Consider the following 18,540-nt stretch of genomic DNA (forward strand, 5'->3'; position numbering starts at 1 on the left):
TTTTCAATACTTTTTTCTTTTTTCAGATGTTTTCCTTAATGAACCTGAAAGTAATTTTGGTTTGTCTAGCAAATTCATTGCTTCATTGAAGGGTATAAATGAACAAGAAGCCAATGGGATAGGACTGCTATCAGATATTGTTTCAGAAGAAGCAAGGAACTTGGCTTCTTGCACATTTGAAAATGGCACAAAATGGGGAAAAGAGGCAAGTACAAAATCTTACTGCAATGTTTTGAGTCATTCTCAAACATAATAACACACGGTAAAGTTCTTGTTTCTTGGTAACAGATAGGTTATTTTTATGATAGCTTGTTGGAGAGTACGTTCACGGGTATCTTTTGCACTCTAAAGGTTGGCGTTCCATCTATCTTTATCCAAAAAGACCGTGTTTCTTAGGTTGTACCACCATCGACATGAAGGACACCATGGTTCAACTTCTTTTTCTTTAACTTCTTTTCCTTTACAGCAGCACCGCGTTTTGCTTTCTGCTCAGTTTCAGCCAGCCAGGCTGCCTCTTCACGCATGAGCTACTCTTGCCTTTTCAAAGCAACAGCCTCGTTATATGCAACTTCAATTTTACTGCTAAAACAATAAGGGAAAATAAGAGTATATATAAATGGAAAATTGAAAACAGAGGTTGGATTAATTCACCACATAGAAGATTGCAACACTAAAATCATACAATAACAAATCAGTCCCAAGATTCCAATAGTGTTATAGTATCAGCCATAGGATATAGTTAAGTTTTAACATGTAAATATCAAACAATCACTAACTTAATTAAAAACGCCACTTCATTCACATAACATTCTTTTTTTCTCTCTCTTGTTCAGACACATAATACTTCACTACAAACAAATGAGGAAAAATATGGAAAACCACAAAAATGTTTGATCATTCCAAAAAATGAAAAAAAAACAACAAAAAACAAAAAAAGAAAGGCATCATCTAAAACACCAATTTACCTCAATTAATGTAGTTACCTCTCACCAAAAAACACAAATTATCCACTTCTCAAAGTAGAAGAAGAATCATATTTTGACAATTTGAAAGACCAAGAGTCATACCTCCCTCAATCAGTTGACACTCAAATTAAAAAATAAAACGCTATGAAGTTATCATTTATCTAGAGAGAACTTAAATGTTAGTTGAAATGGAAATAAGATTTTTAGCACCAGCTTTATCACTTTTTGGGGAAAAGGGCCCAAGTTAAATAAGAAAAGAACTTTACTGAACTTGGCACCTTCCTACTCTCATCTGGGGTACGTGATTAGTAACCAACGAGACTGCAGTAATATTATCAAAAAAGTAAACAAATGTACTGCTAGCTAGTGTGTGTGTGTATATATATAAACCTTAAAGGAAGTGAGTGTAATTTGCATTTATAATTTCCAAGATTATAAAACTTGAAGAAGCACAATCAAAGTAATCAACTGCTGTCTAACTACATTTATCTCCATAGTATTAGATTGACGGGTTACCTGAATATATGGGCTAGGACAAATATTTCAATGGTCCTACGACCTACTTCAGTAAGACGCCTTTCATCACGCTCGATGGAGTCCTTGTTGAAGTCCTCACCAGAACCCCCATCCTACAAGCAAGAATCGCAGAACCAGTGAATGAGTAAACAGTTAAATATGTTGAGAAAATATTAAAATATTGGCACAAACATGCAAGCATAAGTAAGAACTCAACATTCAAAAAATTATGTCATCAAATTTTCCAGATATTTTAAAAGTAACCCAAAAAGATGAATATGCTATTACTTATTCATGAGTAGAGTACATGTCCTTCAATGATTTTACTTGTCAACAGTGCATCAATACAACCAAGATACTGATTGCTTAAATTCATATAGAGTATATTGTACCTACTATATTCATCGGTAGTATGTGCATCAAAGAGCATATTGTACGACTATATTCAGCAGTAATCAAAATTACTTCTGTTAAGGACATAGATGAACGTTTCTTAAGTTCCTGAACCACTGACCAATTACAGAGACAATAGGAAATTCTGTCAGTAAAGCAAATTCTGTTAACAGTAAAGCAAATTCTCCCAGACAACTCTTTTGCCCATATGCAGTAACAGAAAAAGAAAGGCCTTAATGTCAACAAGAAGGGATAAGAATGAACATGTTTTAGGCATTCAATTCCATCTAAAAGCCATATCCTCCACTGAATACTAAAATATCCTTGTCATAGTTCCGCCCACTGTTTTAACACTTGGATAAAAATCGCATCTCGTCATCCCTGTCACCACCATCTCATAAAGTGAACCATAATGATCTAAAAAGAAATTTCCCATTTTCTACTTCTGTTTGTTTTTACCTTCATCACAGATTATGCAATAATTTGGAATTTAAAATTTCTTATATTTTTCTCAAACTCCATCTTTTATTCAAAAACCTTACATCTGCAACATTATCTAATAAGCAGGGATCTATCAAATTTCAATCTTCTGCTACATGAGATATAGCGCATTCAATCTATCAAATTTCAATCTTCTGCTACATGAGATATGGCACATTTCGTAAATAACACCCTTCTTTGTATTTGTTATAAATTATAATAATGTGCTCAGGTAACAGATAAGTCACATAACAGCAGCATAAATGCACAATCTAGAATATTTAGTTTTATTTCTACTAATTTTAAACCCCTTTCAACTGGAGTACTTCTCTCTTAACATCGTCTTAATGTCTTCATCTTATCGACACTAACACAATGTCTTGTCAATACTTTATACAACTTCATCAACTATTATCACATTGTCAATCTACATTTCTCAATAATTAATACCACTTAATCTCCAACAGCACAATGTCACATAATGGTCGTGTTTGGTACAGCTTAATTTCAGCTTATTTCAGCTTTCAGCTTAATTTAAGCTATTTTGATGTGTTTGGTTTAGCTTATAGCTTATAGCTTATAGCTTTGTGGAAGTCAGAAAACAGCTTATTCTTTGAGTGGGGCAGGAGATGCTTTAAGAATAAGCTGGAGATAAATTTAAAGCCTAAAGTTTTAGCTAGTAAACAACTCTCAATTAATTGGTATGTATGCAGAAGATAAATAGAGTGGATTATATTTTCAAGGAATTATTGCCTCAAAAAACCTAAAATGTCAAATAACATAAATTAATCTTGTAGTTTTGGGACTTTTTTAAATTTTTGGTTGTACCCATGTCCCAATCAAGACTTGAACCATGCAACCACCCCTTTGGGGGTGGCAAAAATATACAACTAAAGCTACTAGGCAAGCTTCCAACATATCATCGCTTCATTTTCTTAGACCCAAAAAAATATAAATGCAAATATAAATCAAAGAATTGCACAAGATCCCGGAGTCAGTGAAAGCATGATCAAGCAAAATGATTATGAGCCAATAGATATCAATATGTTTTCTTTTTCTTTTTCTTTTTTTTGGTCAAGATAAGGAAGGGCAATAGGGGAAGGGAAGTTGCATTCACAGCAATAAGACTCAAACCCAGGCTTCACACCTGGTAATATTAATGTACAAGACTGCTTGACCTAAGCGTTGAGTGTTATTATCTATGGTTCACTGTGCGTTAACCAAAATCAAAGTGTAAACTTCATTTCAGACATGATCTACGAGAAATAAAGACTACTATGGAAGACCTCTATGGGAAACTACAGTGTTGACACATTAACATGAAACAAAGCGTTGAGTGCACCCAAGTATCCACACTAACTACAACACATAATAAAAGAGGAAATGGATGAAATTTCTTACCCAAAAATAATGACACAATTTATCAGATGCGTTAAACATATGCAGCACCAATGGTTCATATCAAAAGTTACACCCTCAGTTTTTAACTACTATTTTGACAAGTAAAAAAAGTAGGCAGTTTTTAATCAATAAATGTTTTGTACACTTGAAAGACAAAAAAACAAAAACAATTACATGATTCCATAAATTTTAACACCATGTTCACTAAGCTCACCTTTGTACGGTTCTGACGACCCTTATCATCCTTTGGAGGCAAGGGTTCCAAGGCAGCCCTCTCAAGTAGTAGTAACACATCATCCACCAAAACAAATATATCTTTCTCTATGCGAACAATAGGAACCGGCAATTCTTCTGCATCCAGTAATTTCCCCCTACCTTTCTTGCTCTTGGTCTGGCCTTCAAGAGCCTTCAGTCCACTGTACAGGGAATCCATTACCAAGGTAGAGGTTACTTCCTTTTCTATAAAGAAGTTCTTCACCACAACTCTCAAAATTGCATCTGTTTTCTCCCTGGACATACGGCGCCTAGCATTTTGGTCAATCCCTACCCAGAAAGCACAAAAGCTGCAGCCATCACAAGTTATCTGTTATTCTGGAATTAATAATACACTGACTGAAAATGGTGTAAAACCAGATCACATGAGAAAACAAAAAGATGAAGCATAACAGACACAAAGTTAACAAGCTTTAAACAGACAAAGAAGGAAGAAAGAAAACAGAAAAGAATAAATTTTTAGGACTGTAGCCTATAACCAACGAACATTAAATTTAAAGAATTGAAACCATAAGATGTCACTCCACTTAAGCAGTTTTAATGATCTGAAAATAAAAAGCCCACATTTCTCTTCACCACAACTCTCAAAATTGCATCTGTTTCCTCCCTGGACATACGGCGCCTAGCATTTTGGTCAATCCCTACCCAGAAAGCACAAAAGCTGCAGCCATCACAAGTTATCTGTTATTCTGGAATTAATAATACACTGACTGAAAATGGTGTAGAACCAGATCACATGAGAAAACAAAAAGATGAAGCATAACAGACGCAAAGTTAACAAGCTTTAAACAGACAAAGAAGGAAGAAAGAAAATAGAAAAGAATAAATTTTTAGGACTGTAGCCTATAACCAACGAACATTAAATTTAAAGAATTGAAACCATAAGATGTCACTCCACTTAAGCAGTTTTAATGATCTGAAAATAAAAAGCCCACATTTCTCTTCACCACAACTCTCAAAATTGCATCTGTTTTCTCCCTGGACATACGGCGCCTAGCATTTTGGTCAATCCCTACCCAGAAAGCACAAAAGCTGCAGCCATCACAAGTTATCTGTTATTCTGGAATTAATAATACACTGACTGAAAATGGTGTAAAACCAGATCACATGAGAAAACAAAAAGATGAAGCATAACAGACACAAAGTTAACAAGCTTTAAGCAGACAAAGAAGGAAGAAAGAAAATAGAAAAGAATAAATTTTTAGGACTGTAGCCTATAACCAACGAACATTAAATTTAAAGGATTGAAACCATAAGATGTCACTCCACTTAAGCAGGTTTAAAGATCTGAAAATAAAAAGCCCACATTTCTGTTGATTAACCCAAAACAACAAAAATAGAAAAGAACGTCAAAACCAAGAGCCATAAGAACTAAAGATATTATTAATATTGGAAGTCTCAAAATATCCTCTCTTTCATGAAAGAATATGTCATTAATATGTAACAATTACAAAAGCAGATAAACTCTACCTTGACCATCTAGCTTCATCTTCTATCAATTTCCCAAGCTTGCTTCTTCTTTCTTCCACAAAACGGCGACAAATTTGCTCTACATTTGTCAAATATACCCGAACAAGTTCTCTCCTATACTGACAATCAAGGCAGCGAAAGGGACGGTCTGCTCTCTCCCTACAAACCAAAAGTATTACTTGGAATCAGTAATCACAATGATTAACCCTTACTAACACTAGTAATAACAGAACCACTTGATCACTATAGCAAGAATGAAACCTATAGGAAGGAAAAATAACTCTGCTGGAAAAATAATTACTCAAAGAGTGGGATAGCAGTTCTCAATCATAGTTGTAAAAGCAAAAGCATTACGGGAGATGAAAGTTTTATGATTCTTTGTTTCTTAGTAATAGAAATATGAAAATGGTTAAACACAAACCAAAAGCATATCTTGGTCCAAGAAGTTCCAAGAAGACTGTCCGAAATAGCTTAGTGGCTTATCTTAGAACCAAACTTACACATAACCCCTCTGGTTCAAGGGCTGAAAAGAAATGTGGTTCGAGATCATGCCTAGTGTAGAAAGGGAGGGTTAAAATCTCTTTCTGAATAAATGAGCACAGCCTAGACTGAATCTGTCGCTCGGGGCAAAAAAGGGGGAAGAATGCCAAGTAGAGAGAGTGCTTATGCCGGGGCCTCAAAGAGGTCAAGTGGGAAGATTTAGGGAAGAAAAAGAACATTAACCCATTCTCAGCAGCATAAGAATTCCTAAGCCATAGTTAATAGACGAGGAATATTATCCCAAATCATATTTCATTGGTTCCAAAACAGAATAACATGATTTATTAAGATGACTCATAAAAGACCTGATGACTTGGACTTGAGCTTTAATAATGAGAGTATCAGCATCAATAAACCCATCTAACACTTTAGATAGCTCCATAAATTTTTTCCATCCCCAATCATGCTCTTTCTTCCAGAATCGATGTAACGTATCTGCGAATTCAATTATAAGTCATTAGTGCTGAACTAATTAGAACCAGAAACTCCGCAAAGTTTGCCAATACATATCCAACCAACCAGAATATTTGGATTTCTTAGGATCTTTATTCACCACAGCTATAGTGAACTGTGCAAAATGAGTCCATCCTGGTTTAACCAACAAGAAAAAAGTGAGATCAACTAGAAAAGGACGAAAATTGATTATCAAGACAAATTATAAATAATTATGTATTAGCAAACCTGGAAGAAGCTTGTCAGGATGAGCCACACAGAGAAACAAAGAAAGATGATTGCAGACATCACAACCTTGAGGGTATATTAAAATGTACCTGCAGCCATAGGAAGAAGTTTCAATTAGAACATACAACGTGAAGCAGTTTTCCACACCATAATCATTGATCTCACAACCCTCAGCATGCCCACATATAACAAGGAGAAGGGCACAGTGGTCAAATGGCTATGAGAAAAATATTCTTACTCTTTGAAAATTGAAATTGCACAAATTTTTCGGGGCTGATGAATGATTGAACAAGTAGGTCGAATTTCAATTTCAGCCAAGCATTTTTCAAAGATACTACAAACCTAACCAAATAAGATATCCAAAATGTGATGTGGCTGTGGACCTGAGGTCATGTTGATTTGTCATAACATGTAGGCATCCCCTCTTAAATTTAATCAACATAACAAAATTCCAATTCAATCTGACAATATCTATCAAACAACTTCTGTGCATATTCAGAACTAGTAAAAGCTCTAATGCCAACCCAGCACATGGGATATTCTTTTCAACCAGAACTACTGATTGGAAAATCACATGCATGTTCGCATACCGCAAGCATGAAAGTACCAATCTGCATAAAATACATCCATACAATACAGTGAATAACACTGATTTCTTTTTGTAAAAGATACCACTAAAGAATGGTACAGTTGAAGTACATAACAATAATAATATTGTATTCCAAAAATGAGTTCTTTAATAATGATAACAGCAACCATAAAAATAAACCAAATAAGCACAAAGGAAAATGCATGTTTTACAAACCATCTGTAGCCGCCGACCTCAAATGCATTACTACGAAGTTCTCGCTTGTTAATCTGTGAAATTTATCTATCTTCCATGTATACTTTCCATATAACTCAGAAGGTTTTGGTCCTGCAAAGTAATAAAATAGCAAGTTTAAGTTAAACACATAACAGATGCATCATGTGCCAAAGCAGATATGACAGATTAAAAGCATTCGATCGGAAAAACTAACTCCGCCGGGGTTGCTTAACAACTCCGCCGGTCCCAAGCCCCGGCAAAGGAGGAGGGTTGTGTGTTAGTAGCCGACAATCAACACGTAAAAAAGCCGCTCGGATCCTTTATGACATGAAGCCTAATACTTTAAACCGATTAAATGGTAGGTCGTTCCCTTTAAGTGACACATTGCGCCTGCCTCCGGGTGTTTCGAAAAGTGAGCAAGGAACGCCGTATCAACGCCTAGGTGCAATGAAAAATGGCCAAAGGTTTCTGCATTTTTCTAGACGAGCGCGGATAAAGAAGCTAGTCTAAGATTATAGGTTTAGGATAGTCACAAGAAATATAGGAACTTTAACTGGTAAGACTATGAAATTGGTAAATGTCATGATTAGGAGGAGAGTTAGTATAACTTGCGTACAAGAAACTACGTGGACGAGTGAGAAAACTCGGGAAATAGAGGATACCGGTTTTAAGCTATATTATAGTAGTAAGGATAGACACGAAATAGGGTAGGAATAATAGTTGTCAAAAGTCTTGTAGAAAATGTAGTTGTGGTCATTAGGAAAGGTAATAAGATTATGTTAGTTAAACTAGTTATTGCAGAGAATATAGTGAATGTTATTAGTGCATATACCCCTCAAGTAGGATTAGATCGACTAAGAGAGTTTTTTGGGACTAAATGGATGAGGTATTACAAGAAATACCCGTAAGAAAGAACCTAGTTATAGGTGGTGATTTCAATGGCCATATAAGAGTAGATAAACTAGGTTATGAGAGGGCACATAGTGGGTATAGTTTTGGTGATAGAAATGAGAGAGGAACATTGGAAAGTATTTTAGATTTTGCGTTGGCTTCTAACCAAATGACAGCCAATACTATGTATAAGGAGAGAGGAACATTTGATAACTTTCAAGAGTAAGTCAATTAGGAGCCAAATAGATTACTTTCTAGTAAGAAAAAGGGACAATCTAAAATGCAGCGATTGTAAGGTGATTCCTGGAGAGAGCTTGATGTCTCAACATAGAATTGTGGTACTAGATTTATACTTTAAAGGGCAATACCAAGCTCGAAAAGATAGTAGGCGTCGCAGGACTAGATGGTGAGACCTAAAAGGGGATAAACCAGACACATTTAAGAATAGAATGGATAAAGAAGGTACTTAGGCCATGATACTAACACTATATGCAACTCGATGGCCAATTGTATGAGGAGAATCTCAAGAGAAGTTCTTGGAGAGTTGAAAAGAAAAGGACCCAACTTTAGGGAAACTCGGTCGTGGAGGGAGAAGGTCAAAGCAGTAATAAAGACAAAAAAAGAGAGTTTTAAAAAGTGGGAGAATGATAGAACTGAAGAAAACCTTAAGCGCTACAGATTGGCCAATAAGGAGATCAAAAAAGTAGTAAGAGAGACTAAGTTGAAAGCCTATGATGACCTATACACTAGACTAGATAATAAGGAGGGAGAGAAGAAGATATATACAAGCTTACTAAGATAAGAGAGGAAAATAAGAGATTTTAATCAGGTTAAGTGCATCAAAGGTGAAGACTCTACGGTGGTGGTGAAGGATAAAACGATTAAGAAGAGGTGGAACAACTACTTTGAGAAATTGTTAAATGAGAAACTGTTACATAAGAAACATGAATGTAGGTCAAAAAAGAAGGAAGTAGACAGTAATAAGGAAAACCAAACTATAGGTTCCATCGTAGGATTAGGGACTTTGAAGTGGAGTTTGCGCTTAAGAAGATGAAATTGAATAAGAATTTAGGACCCGATGATACACCTATTGAAGTGTGAAAATGTTTGGGTAAGAAAGGGATTGTTTGGTTAACTAGGTTATTTAGCAAGATTTTTATTAACTAGGAAAATGCCAGAGTGGAGAAAGAGTATTTTAGTGCCAATATATAAGAATAAAGGAGATGTCCAGACTTGCAACAATTATAGAGGAATCAAGTTAATGTATCACACAATGAAAGTACGGAAGAGAGTGATGGAACGTCGATTGCGAGATATAACAAAGGTGTCAGAGAATCAATTTGGGTTTATGCCTAGTAGGTCAACAATAGAAACGATCTATCTTTTCAGGAGAATAACAGAAAAGTATAGAGAACATAAAAAAGGCATTCATATGATTTTTATTGATCTTGAGAAAGCATATGATAGAGTGCCTGGGGGATATAATATGATGGGTATTAGAGAAGAAAGGGGTGACAAAAGGTTACATTGATGTGATTAGGGATATGTATGAAGGTGTGGTGACCACTATTAGATCGCCTGCTGGAGAAACGAGTGAATTTCTAATTACTGTAAGGTTACACCAAAGATCAACCTTAAGTTCTTATCTTTTCACTTTAGTTATAAATGAGTTGATGTGCAATATTCAGGATGATGTGCCATAGTGTATGTTTTTTGTAGATGACATCGGGTTAGTGGATAAGACTAGAGAAGGAGTTAACACTAAGTTGGAGATTTGACAAAGTATATGTATTGTGTAATTTTAGTAACAGTCACAATGGAAGCAGAGAAGAAGTGAATATTGAGAACCAAGAACTACCTAAGAGTGAGCATTTTCCGTATTTAGGATCGATCATCTCAACGATTGGGGAGACTGCAACGGATGTGGACCACAGGATTAAGACGGGGTGGCTTAAATGAAGAAGTGCGTCTGGAGTACTGTGCGATAAACGAGTACTCATTAGATTAAAAGAGAAGTTATATTGAACGGCTATTAGACCGGCGATGTTGTATGGGATGAAATGTTGGGCAACTAAGAAACATGTGGATAAGATGAGTGTTACTAAGATGAGGATGCTAAGATGGATGTGTGGCAAGACTAGAAAAGACAGAGTTAAGAATGAGTATATTCAAGCATGGGTAGGAGTAGTACCGATAGAAGATAAGTTGACAAAGAATAAATTGAGATTGTTTGGTCATATACAATGGACACCAACAAAGGCAGTAATAAAGAGATGCGATACAATGACGGTAGATGGTAGTGTTAGGGGAAAGGGTAGACCTAGATTGATGTGGATAGTGTAGTAAATAAAGATATAAATCTCCTTAATTTGACTAATGAAATGGCATTGGATAGAGTCGAGTGGAAAAGAAGGATTCATATAGCTAACCCCAGTTGATGGGACTTAAGGCTTGGATTGGTTTGGTTTGGATAGGAAAAAACTGAAAATGGTTACTGTAATGAAGACCTAAAATCTATCTTCATAAGACTGCCCCCCAATAATGGTTTCAGATAGTGTTTCATTCCACATAAGGTAGGAGAATAATATAGAAACAACATAGCAGATCCTGCACATGAGAGCAATATGTAGCTATGGTATGGTATAACCAAACCAAGCTTTAAGTCCCATTAAATGGGGTCGGCGAAGCTATGGTATGGCATACACCAAAATTTTGTAGTGATTTAGTCACCGCTCGATTGATCAAGACAAACAAATTGTTCATGATTAATCAAAGTCAAGATGGTTGAAGCCTTCAAAGAGATGTGGGTCCCACTAAAACTATGGGGCTTAACCCATTTTACAATATGGGCCATGCCAACAAAAAGGGTCCACCCGTTTTGACAAGTTAGATCAAACAATTGGTTCAACTAAAAGGTGCAAGTCCCATGAGGACACTCGTCAACATACTATAGACGTTGGATTACAACAATCCCTACACACTAATCAAAAGATAAAAAACAACACCCAATTAGAACACATTACCGTGCTTGGGAGAGGAAAGATTGAGTACACACCTAACCTTTGGCATAATGCACAAAGTGATGGTCCCAAGACTTGAACCCATAACCTCAAGGTTATTAGGCCAAGTCATCACCATTATAATTGGTGTAACCCATGGAGGATTGTACCCATTTTATATGAATTGTATTTTTCTTTGTCAATACCAAGTATAATTATTTTATATATTTATGTAAATGTATATCTTAAAATAAAAATATAAACGCTCTAAAGATGCTCCTTCTCTCAAGATATTTTCACAAAGGATGTTCTCGCTCTCGCTCTCCCGCTCCCGCTCCCGCTTCATGAATGGGTGATCTACGGCATACCCATATTGTTCCTTATTTGTGCTACTTAAACCCAAATGGTTGGGAGCTCACCTGCGGAGAACGTCATTGAAAAGTTGTTATAATAAGTAAGATAACTTGTGGAAAATAATCTATCATAATATGGTGGTATGACTAGTTTTTTTAGGAAGAGGGAGATTTAGGAAGACAAAAATTTCAGTGGTGTAACTAGTTTTATGGGGAGAGAAAATTTGAGGAACATAGAGTGCTTTTAGTAGACCATCTCCAATAAAGGCAAGTAATTTCACAAAACTAAATTACAAGTCACTCGTTCAATCATGTAAAAATAATAAATAAATAAATATAGCGGATCTATGATAACTACAAGAGCTTCTAGGGTAGCCAACATCAACTGAAACACTTTGACTCTCTTATTGCACCATTATTGCAACTATGGCTAGTCTCATTCCAAATCTTCTTTACCACTATATAGAAAGAATATATATGAACACGGGACACAAATATTATAGAATACAAACACTAACACGAGAAAGATTTCAAAAAATAAGGAAAGATGCAATTGGAAAATATAAGTAAGGATGCTGACACCTTGCCCTCCCCATACCTCACTCTAATAGGAATCTTCTGCATTGCTTTGCCTTTTTTTTTTATGTTACTAGGAGGACATGACAATAAATTAAAAACAAAAACAACCTATTCTTTCTTTTTATCATAAATGCATTTATGACTTATTATCTCAAATTATCAATATAGTAAGAAATTATTTGATAGGTTACATTTGTTTGCATGAATCTTTTTAATAAATTATATTCATTCATAAAAATTGCTTTGAGGTCAAGACATTCTAAAAGAGACCAAGACATTCTATAATACATATATATATATATATATATATATATTTCCGTCCACCTATGTTGCATATACAAGTGTCAACTGCAAGCAAGGTTTTGATACCGTTCCATACCAGCCAGTATATACCATTTTGCAAAGAAACCGGTATAAAAGCAGTGTAATTTCGCCACACCTCTCTTGGACAATATCGGCGAGTTTTGGCCATACTGGAAGTTTTCAGCCGGTATCTCAAAAATTCGGGCTTTGTTTGGTTTGGTTTGGTTTTTAGAATTTGTTTTCTGAAAAAAATTGACAAAACTAAAAACTAGTTTAGTGAAATAATAATAATAAATAAATAAACACTCATCATTTTCATATGGTTCTACATTTTGAGGGCAAAAATAATTTAAAATATTAAAACATCTTTTTGGTATTTATTTTTGTCAAACTAATTTTATGTTTTTAGAAAAACTTTGAAAATCTGATTATGAAATTGAAACCAAACAAAGCCTCGATGTTTCAGATAGCAGTTTACACGTTTGTATATAATCTAATTAGTGACCATTTACTACATATATATACTAATAACATAATAGGAAAGAATATTTTCTTTTAAAACATATATATGGAGATGGTACGTGTTTTAGCCCTTTTGAGGTATTTGGAATTTATTATTAGATGTTTTGAAGCCTCTTTTTGCATATATATTTGTGCTTGATAAATGTTTATGTTATCCAAAAGTTATTTAGTGTTAGGTAGCATTTTTTTTTAAATACATATATAATATATGTGGCTATAAATTTGAAATGGTATCCGAAAACTTAACAGTACTGGTAATTACTGTACCAATGAACAAAATGGTATCTTGGCTGGTATGGATTCTGAACATTAGTGTAGGTATCGTCTCAATTTTTATTCATTTTATTCTCATGTCAGAGGACAAAGGAACACTGCAAAAAAATTCATATTTCTTAACATAATTTTATTTTTTTAGGATAAATGGTGTTCACAAGATGCCATAGACCAATCCATGTATAATATGGAAGTTTCATGAATAGTTTTAAGGTAAACTTAAATTACTAAGGATGCTTGCTAGGATGCTTGCTAGGCTGCTTTAGCAATTGCTTCTTTATTTTATTTTTTTTAATTTTTTGATTGGCGCTGGGGTGTCCTCCGGATCAAAGCCTGACCAATCCCCACGGATGCACAGGCCCTCAACAAAGAGTTTTTCACAAGTGCACCCCTGTTAATTCCAGGGTTTTCCCCTAGTCCGATGGCCCCAACGAATTGTCACCTAAGAAGTTTCAATCCTTGAACCTTGGAGGGAGTACACTCCAAGACCCAAGGCCTTACCACCAAGTCAACCCCTTAGGGTGTTGGCAATTGCTTTTTTTAGCAACATTTTTGTTAACTTCTCTTTGTTTTTTATTGAACTTTCTGTATTTTTCTCCAAAAAAGTTCACTTTTAAGTTCCTACAAGACTAGAACACCCTAAAAATAAAAAATAAATTTCAACATGTCCACTGAAGAAGGAAAAAAAAAGGCAAAAAAATGGTTTTTCGGTCTTCAAGGAACTTATCTAAACTAGGACCAGAAAAGCGTAACTTTTGATAAAAAAATTATAAATTAAAAAAAAAAAAAACCACTAAAGATAAAAATAGTTGGAAAAAATATGGTTTTTAGCATTTGTTACAAAGAGCCATAGTGCACATATCCTTACCCAAGTGTAAGTAAGTGTCCGACACGGATACTTCATACATTTAGAAAAAGTTCATGTACCATAGCCCCTCACCTATAGCTTATTAGGTAAACATTTGACTAACAGCTAACATCCCTTGAAGCATGACAGCTTGTATATAAACAAAAGCACCAAGGATAGTACTCATCTAATTTAATCCCAATCTTGTCTACATTTAAAACATACATCAGATATTAACAAATATTTAATTCACCACCACCCAGAATTTTGACACAAGCAGCTGCGTGAAGGGGTCAAATATGCACACGGTGGTTACGCAGGTCTGAGTACCAAGAAAATTCCATCTAAAATTCACTCGTGTATGATTTTTCCCACAATAATTGTTAGCAGTTTACAATTACCCATCTTTAGCAGGCAACTTGCTAGAAAAGGCACCTTAGTTTGGTCTCCGTCAGCACTAGCCTGTTTTCCAAGCTTCAGATCATGAAGACATGGACAAACTTCTAGGAATAAAGGTAGCTTTAAAGAAAACCATATTTTGCATGTAGCAAAAAAATGTTAAACATTCACTTTGATCACTTTAAGGATGTGAACAAAATGAAAGACAATTCAGTTGCATCAGTCACTACCTTGGCATAAACCCTTTTTTTCCTTGAAACATTATCTACCTCAGCCAACACTTGCAATAAACTTTTAGATTTCTCCCTCTATCAAAATTAGGTTTCATAACTTTTATGTTCGTTTGTTTGTTTATCGTTACTTCTCTATTATGTCAGAATGAGAAACTCCAATAACATGGATGACGAGGGCTATCTAGCATGACCAGACATAATTTACAAGAACTAGCTACTTGCAGATCAAAACTGGCTTTGTGACTGTAAACTGGATCTTAATGGAACCTCCAGCTATTATACGGTCTGGTCTCCCACAACCAAGCATGATTCTCCACAAGTTTGCCAATTCTTACCTCAAAACTTCACATCACACCAAGTACAGAAACAGCAAAATGTACAAGAATTTCAGTGAACAATATATTCAGCTTTGATTCCCTACTAAATTACTCAACAAGTCAAACCCAAACCCAATACCAATACCAATACCAATACCAATAACTAGGGATGTAAGAAAAACTGATAAAACCAACTGAAATTTTAGTTTTTGGTCTATTTTTCATAACATACGGTTTGCTTCAGTTTTGAAACTTTTTATACCGATACAAACCGAACCAACCAAATATTATATTTAAATATTTTTATATTATAATTTCTTGAATATTATTTGAGAAGTAACTAATATAATACACTTTTGTGATAAAAATTAAGGAGAAAAATATTTATAGAGCAATTTTCATATATTTTTTTCATTTATTTTCAATGTAAAATTCTAAAATCTACTATAAAACTTTTCAATATTTCATATAAATTTCTATTCTACATCAAACCAACAAAACCAATAAAACTGAACAGTAGCATACGATCTATATTAATTTCTCAATCATAAAAACCGAAAGGATCGGTTCGGCGCTAAATATACTCTTAACAATGACCATACTGAACGGTTTACACCCCTACCAAAAACAAGTAAAAAAATACATATCACAACTATGATCGCTCTCATTATTGTTTTTTAACACCTTACAAGGACAAGCAAATAACAAAGAAACATGGAGTGCAAAAGATTGATGCGGACAAACAACATACCACAGTCATCGTCGTCATCAGTGTCCCAATAAGGGGGAGAAGTTGACGGGGTTCCATTTTCCAACTGCTCAGAGGACTGCCATTCCACCAATGCTTCCCCAGATTGGCAACGCTGCTGCACACTTGAAATCTCCTCGAAAGACCTTCCAACTCCAGATTCCTCACTCGCAGTCCCAGCCATTTCCCACTCCACTGCTCCCTCCACACCCTTCAACTTCACATATTAGTCAGGAAGTAAAAACCATTAGAAGAAAAGTTTTAAAAAAAACAAAACAAAACAAAAGCAACAGATTAAAATAAATAAATAAATAAAAACTGCATGTGAATCTTCATCCTTCTCAATAATGATATCTTATCCAAAAATGAACCATAAGTTGATATAAAAATGTCTCCTTTCTCAGAACAATTGAAAGATCTCCTCAAGTGCACACATTTTCAATTCAGCAATAATTTCTCAAACCTACCTTCCAAAATTGATAAAGACCCAAAACCCACGTCCAAAAACAAAAAAATTCAATAAACCCTAATTCTTAATTTTCGAACTACGCATAAAATCAAACTCTACAACGAATTCAACACGCAAAAAACGATTAAAAATTAACCCAATTCGATGAAACTCAACAAACAAAAAACCATGTGCATATACCCAATTCGATGAAACTCTCATCAATCGATAGCCGAACAATCCATCAGGATCGCCCAAAAAAAAAAAAAAACCCTAAAACTCCCAAACTCGATCGCGAATACAAAGAAACAATTCACAAATGTCAAACCACAAGCAGTAAAAATGCATAGATCGAATGAGAAAACAAACCTGAAAAGAACGAAACGGAGCTTCGTAAATGGTGAGATGAAGCTCTAATTGTGGTCTAGAGAGAGAGAGAGGAGAAAGAGGAGAGATAGAGATTTAAGGTCCAAGGAGCAACAGGGCAGAGAAGGGAATAAAATAAATTACAATAATTATTTATATATCTACGTAATAATTATTGTATTTTTGTGCGTTTTTACTGAAGAACAGATTGAATTGAGAAGAGAGATATGAAAACAAAAGCTTGCTCCTTCCCACCTCATTCTATTATAGAAAAATATTATGCGCGTATGGTTTCGTATGATTTGAGTTTTTTGAATTAAATTTTTTTGAAAATTGTTTTTTTTAATTTTCATATTTTTTTTGTTTTTGGTGAATTTTTTTAAATTTTAAATATTTTTTAAATTTTTTTATATGCATCTTAGTTAGATGTATTCAAAAGTTAAAAAATTTGTGAAAAAATATTTTAAAAAATTAATAAATACATAAAAATATAAAAAAATGTACTAAATTTTTATATTTTTGTATTTTTTGTATTTAGTGAATTTTTTAATTTTTTTTTTAATTTTTTAGATGTATTTATGTTAAGTGTGTTTAAAAAGTAAAAAAATTTCTTAAAATATTAAAAAAAATTAGTAAAAATAAAAAAATATGAAAAATAAAAAAATATGAAAAATAAAAAAAATATAATTTTTTAAAAAAGTGTTTTTTAAAAATTGGAAACAAGTAAGGTGATTAAATTTTTGTAATAATAAAAAAATAAAAAAGAAAGAAAGAGAAAATAATATAAAAATGACGATAATATGTGTATGTATGTATGTATGTATATACACTTGTGTTGGTGGCAATATGTGACAGTGCAGAATAAAGGTTCAGTTTTTGAGGATTCTACTTTTTGTAATTAGGATTTTTGGTGGGTCGGGTCAGATTGGGTTGTCATGACCCGCCAAAGTTTGGATCGGGCAAACAATGGGTTAGGTTTCTTTTTTTTTTTTTTTTTTTTTTTTTTTTTTTTTTTTTTTTTGTGTGTTTACTGTCAAAATTTACACTAGAGTCTCGTTAACAATTATATGTTTTAATTAAAAAATTACTATACGTTATCATATTATTCTTTCTATTTTTTTGTATATATTTTTTTAAAAAGTCAAAAAATTACTAAAATAATTTATTTCCAAACGAAGCCTTAGAGAAAAAAGATCACTCCCAATTAGAGTTGAGAAAAAAAATTCAAAAATAGCACATTGGTCTGATTGTGACCAAATCAAATGGTTTTGGATTTATTTTTTTAATTTACTGTTCGGTTCTAATTTTTAAAATAAACAAATTATGACTTATTTTGAGAAGTAGGTTAAAAATTTATTTTTAATCTTTTTTGGATTTTTTTTTAAACATGCAAAAAAGTATAAAGGTGATAGGGGTGAGCAGCGGATATACCGATCCGTAAAAATCGATCGAACCGAACTGAACCGATCCGCCGCATTTTAGACGGATGCGTGATGACGAGCGGACGGTTGCGGATTGATTTTCTCCAATCCGTCAATTTGGCGGACGGATGACAGATTTGAGGTCCCTTTGGCCGCAACCGAACCGCCAAACCGCGAGCACCCTTAATAATTTATAAGACTTTGTGTTTTCAATTTATTTAAATATTTTATTTGTGTTTTCAATTGAAAAAGAGTTTAAATATTCTGTTGAAAAAAAGTTTTCAACTTGAATATATTTTTTGAATTGAAAAAATAAA

At 34.0% G+C, this 18,540-nt stretch overlaps 1 protein-coding gene across 1 annotated transcript; it reads right to left on the reverse strand.

Moving 5' to 3' along the window:
- Positions 1-17,036, reverse strand: LOC114260734 (TNF receptor-associated factor homolog 1b). The gene is given in 11 exon segments (XM_082877625.1): positions 1-582; positions 1,482-1,594; positions 3,970-4,318; positions 5,499-5,657; positions 6,344-6,473; positions 6,558-6,626; positions 6,720-6,808; positions 7,525-7,582; positions 7,585-7,635; positions 15,992-16,205; positions 16,806-17,036. Coding segments are annotated over 10 exon segments (1,389 nt in total). The 5' UTR covers positions 16,173-16,205; positions 16,806-17,036; the 3' UTR covers positions 1-392.
- Between the last annotated feature and the right edge of the window lie 1,504 nt (positions 17,037-18,540).

Source organism: Camellia sinensis, chromosome 7 (genome assembly GCF_055761805.1).
Source record: "Camellia sinensis isolate YWXY chromosome 7, ASM5576180v1, whole genome shotgun sequence".
NCBI lineage: Eukaryota > Viridiplantae > Streptophyta > Magnoliopsida > Ericales > Theaceae > Camellia > Camellia sinensis.